The 1,976-nt window shown below is 38.5% G+C and overlaps 1 protein-coding gene across 1 annotated transcript; it reads right to left on the bottom strand.

Annotated features, from left to right (window-relative positions):
* Positions 1-408: 408 nt before the first annotated feature.
* On the bottom strand, positions 409-1,128 carry LOC139900815 (uncharacterized). Its single transcript, XM_071883568.1, has one exon. It carries the CDS (start codon positions 1,126-1,128, stop codon positions 409-411), a length of 720 nt encoding a protein of 239 aa, XP_071739669.1.
* Positions 1,129-1,976: the final 848 nt, after the last annotated feature.

Genomic DNA, 1,976 nt, shown 5'->3' with positions numbered 1-1,976 from the left:
TGATCCATTAATATGTAGACCACGAATGTTATTCTTACTGTTCCTTCGTTTTATGATAAAGTGAAAAAATTTAGAATTCTCGTCTCCCTCGACCGCCCATTTCACCCTTACTTTTTGTTTCAACATGTTACGTTTGATTCTATCTTTTTCAACCCAACTTCCTCTACTTTCTAACATGTCTGCTTTCAGTGTCGGTGAGAGTTCTCTATTCCGCTTCTAGTTCCTATTGTCTACATTCCTTATTTAAATGCTTGAGATCCTCGTCAATCTTACCAAATGAATTTTTACCTGATTCTTTCAAGGCGTCTTTTACATTTTTAAGCTTGATTCTAAAAACAATATCCTTTCGACACCCGGTGACAGGCTTGTTCCAAGCTGTAACAATGATTCCCTCGGCCCCTTTGTCTTCTAACCATGAGTCAAATATACGAATGGGTTTTTTAGCAATAAAGGAGTGTGATCAGATAAGTTTCTATCCAGGGCCGCCACATAAAGATCATCCCAAAGCGTTGCAAAATTTTCCGAAACCAGAAAATGGTCAAGTTTACTAAATTGGGTTCCATCGTCACTGATTCTAGTATACTTCTTACCCATTAGAGGAACTTCAATGAGACTGTTGTTATGAATAAACTCATTGAATAAATTGGCCCTTCTAGCAATAAAGTTGGTATTTTCTCGTTCAGCACTAGATCTTACCTCATTAAAATCGCCACACAAAACCCAAGCTACATTATCGAATTGAAGGAGTCTGTTTAGTTCGGTCCACAGTTTCTTCTTTTTCTCATCGCAATGGGGCCCATACACATTCACCACTACAATTTCAGTGTCATAGTTTGAAAGAGTACCTTTTATTACAAATAAGTGATCGCCTTCAGCTACTTGATTCACTTTGAAGATGTTGGAGTAGCATATTAGAAGTAGTCCCCCGGATCTGCCAACCGCATATTTTACCACATATTCAACGTTGTGTGAACCCCAAAGATTCTCAACCCATTTGTCTTTAACATACCTGCGTTTAGTATCCTGAATAGCCGCAACCACTGGATTGTTACTCGTAATCATACCCCTATACCAATTAACCTTGCCATTTTTTTTGAAACCACGAATGTTAACTGAAAGGAACTTCATTGATTATAATATTTTAGTTACACGAACAATGGGAGATTCAAGCATCTAGGTCGCCTGAGAATCCGAGTAAAGCAGCAAAATCACAAAGGTTAGTGCTGGATTCGGCTTGATCATCAATTGTGTTCTCACAGTTCTTCTTTCTAGATTTTGACATTAGCAGATCGTTGATTGTTGGAGAGCGATGCCGTTTTTTACCAATGAAACATGATTTATTGAACTTGCCTTTTTTCCTAGCAGTGTTTTTCGTGTTAATGAACTTAGATGATTTGTTCCACTTACGAACTCTGCTCCACATATCACTTGAACTATTTTAAATCCCTTTCTCAAAGTTTGTATTTTTAACTGAGATATGAATCCTATTGTTGAGTTGTGAAACGGTGGGGAGGGTAGAGGAAATAAAGGTATCGACTTGATGTTTGATTTCAATCAGATTTAGGTTGAGGAAGGTATTGGCAAAAACGGGATCCGAGCAAAGGTTATTGGTTTGCTATTCAAAAGTAGGTATGGGATTGGGCTGAGAGTCTATCGGATTTGGATCTGGGCTTAAGGTAATTTTTGGATCTTGGATTAGGGTGGTGTTTAGAGGCGAGACCAACGAGATAGGATCTGGGTTAGGTGTAGCGACCCCGACAAATCGTCAATTGACGGCGTCGACTACTTAGGTCCCGTTGCGTGGTCATAGGTCTTTAACGTGACGTTTGACCAAAGATATGTCGCATTCCTTTCAAAAATAAAGATTGTTTCAAAGTTTACAAGAATTGTTCATCCAAAAGTTACGCTACAAGGTTATAGTTACATGTGAAACCTATGCGACACAGTTTTAAAGAAAGTCAAAAGACGCTCCATGA

The sequence above is a fragment of the Rutidosis leptorrhynchoides genome, chromosome 3, assembly GCF_046630445.1.
Source record: "Rutidosis leptorrhynchoides isolate AG116_Rl617_1_P2 chromosome 3, CSIRO_AGI_Rlap_v1, whole genome shotgun sequence".
NCBI classification, from domain to species: domain Eukaryota; kingdom Viridiplantae; phylum Streptophyta; class Magnoliopsida; order Asterales; family Asteraceae; genus Rutidosis; species Rutidosis leptorrhynchoides.
The sequence above is the reverse complement of the archived record's forward strand: the minus strand, read 5'-3'. Positions and strand labels throughout refer to the sequence as shown.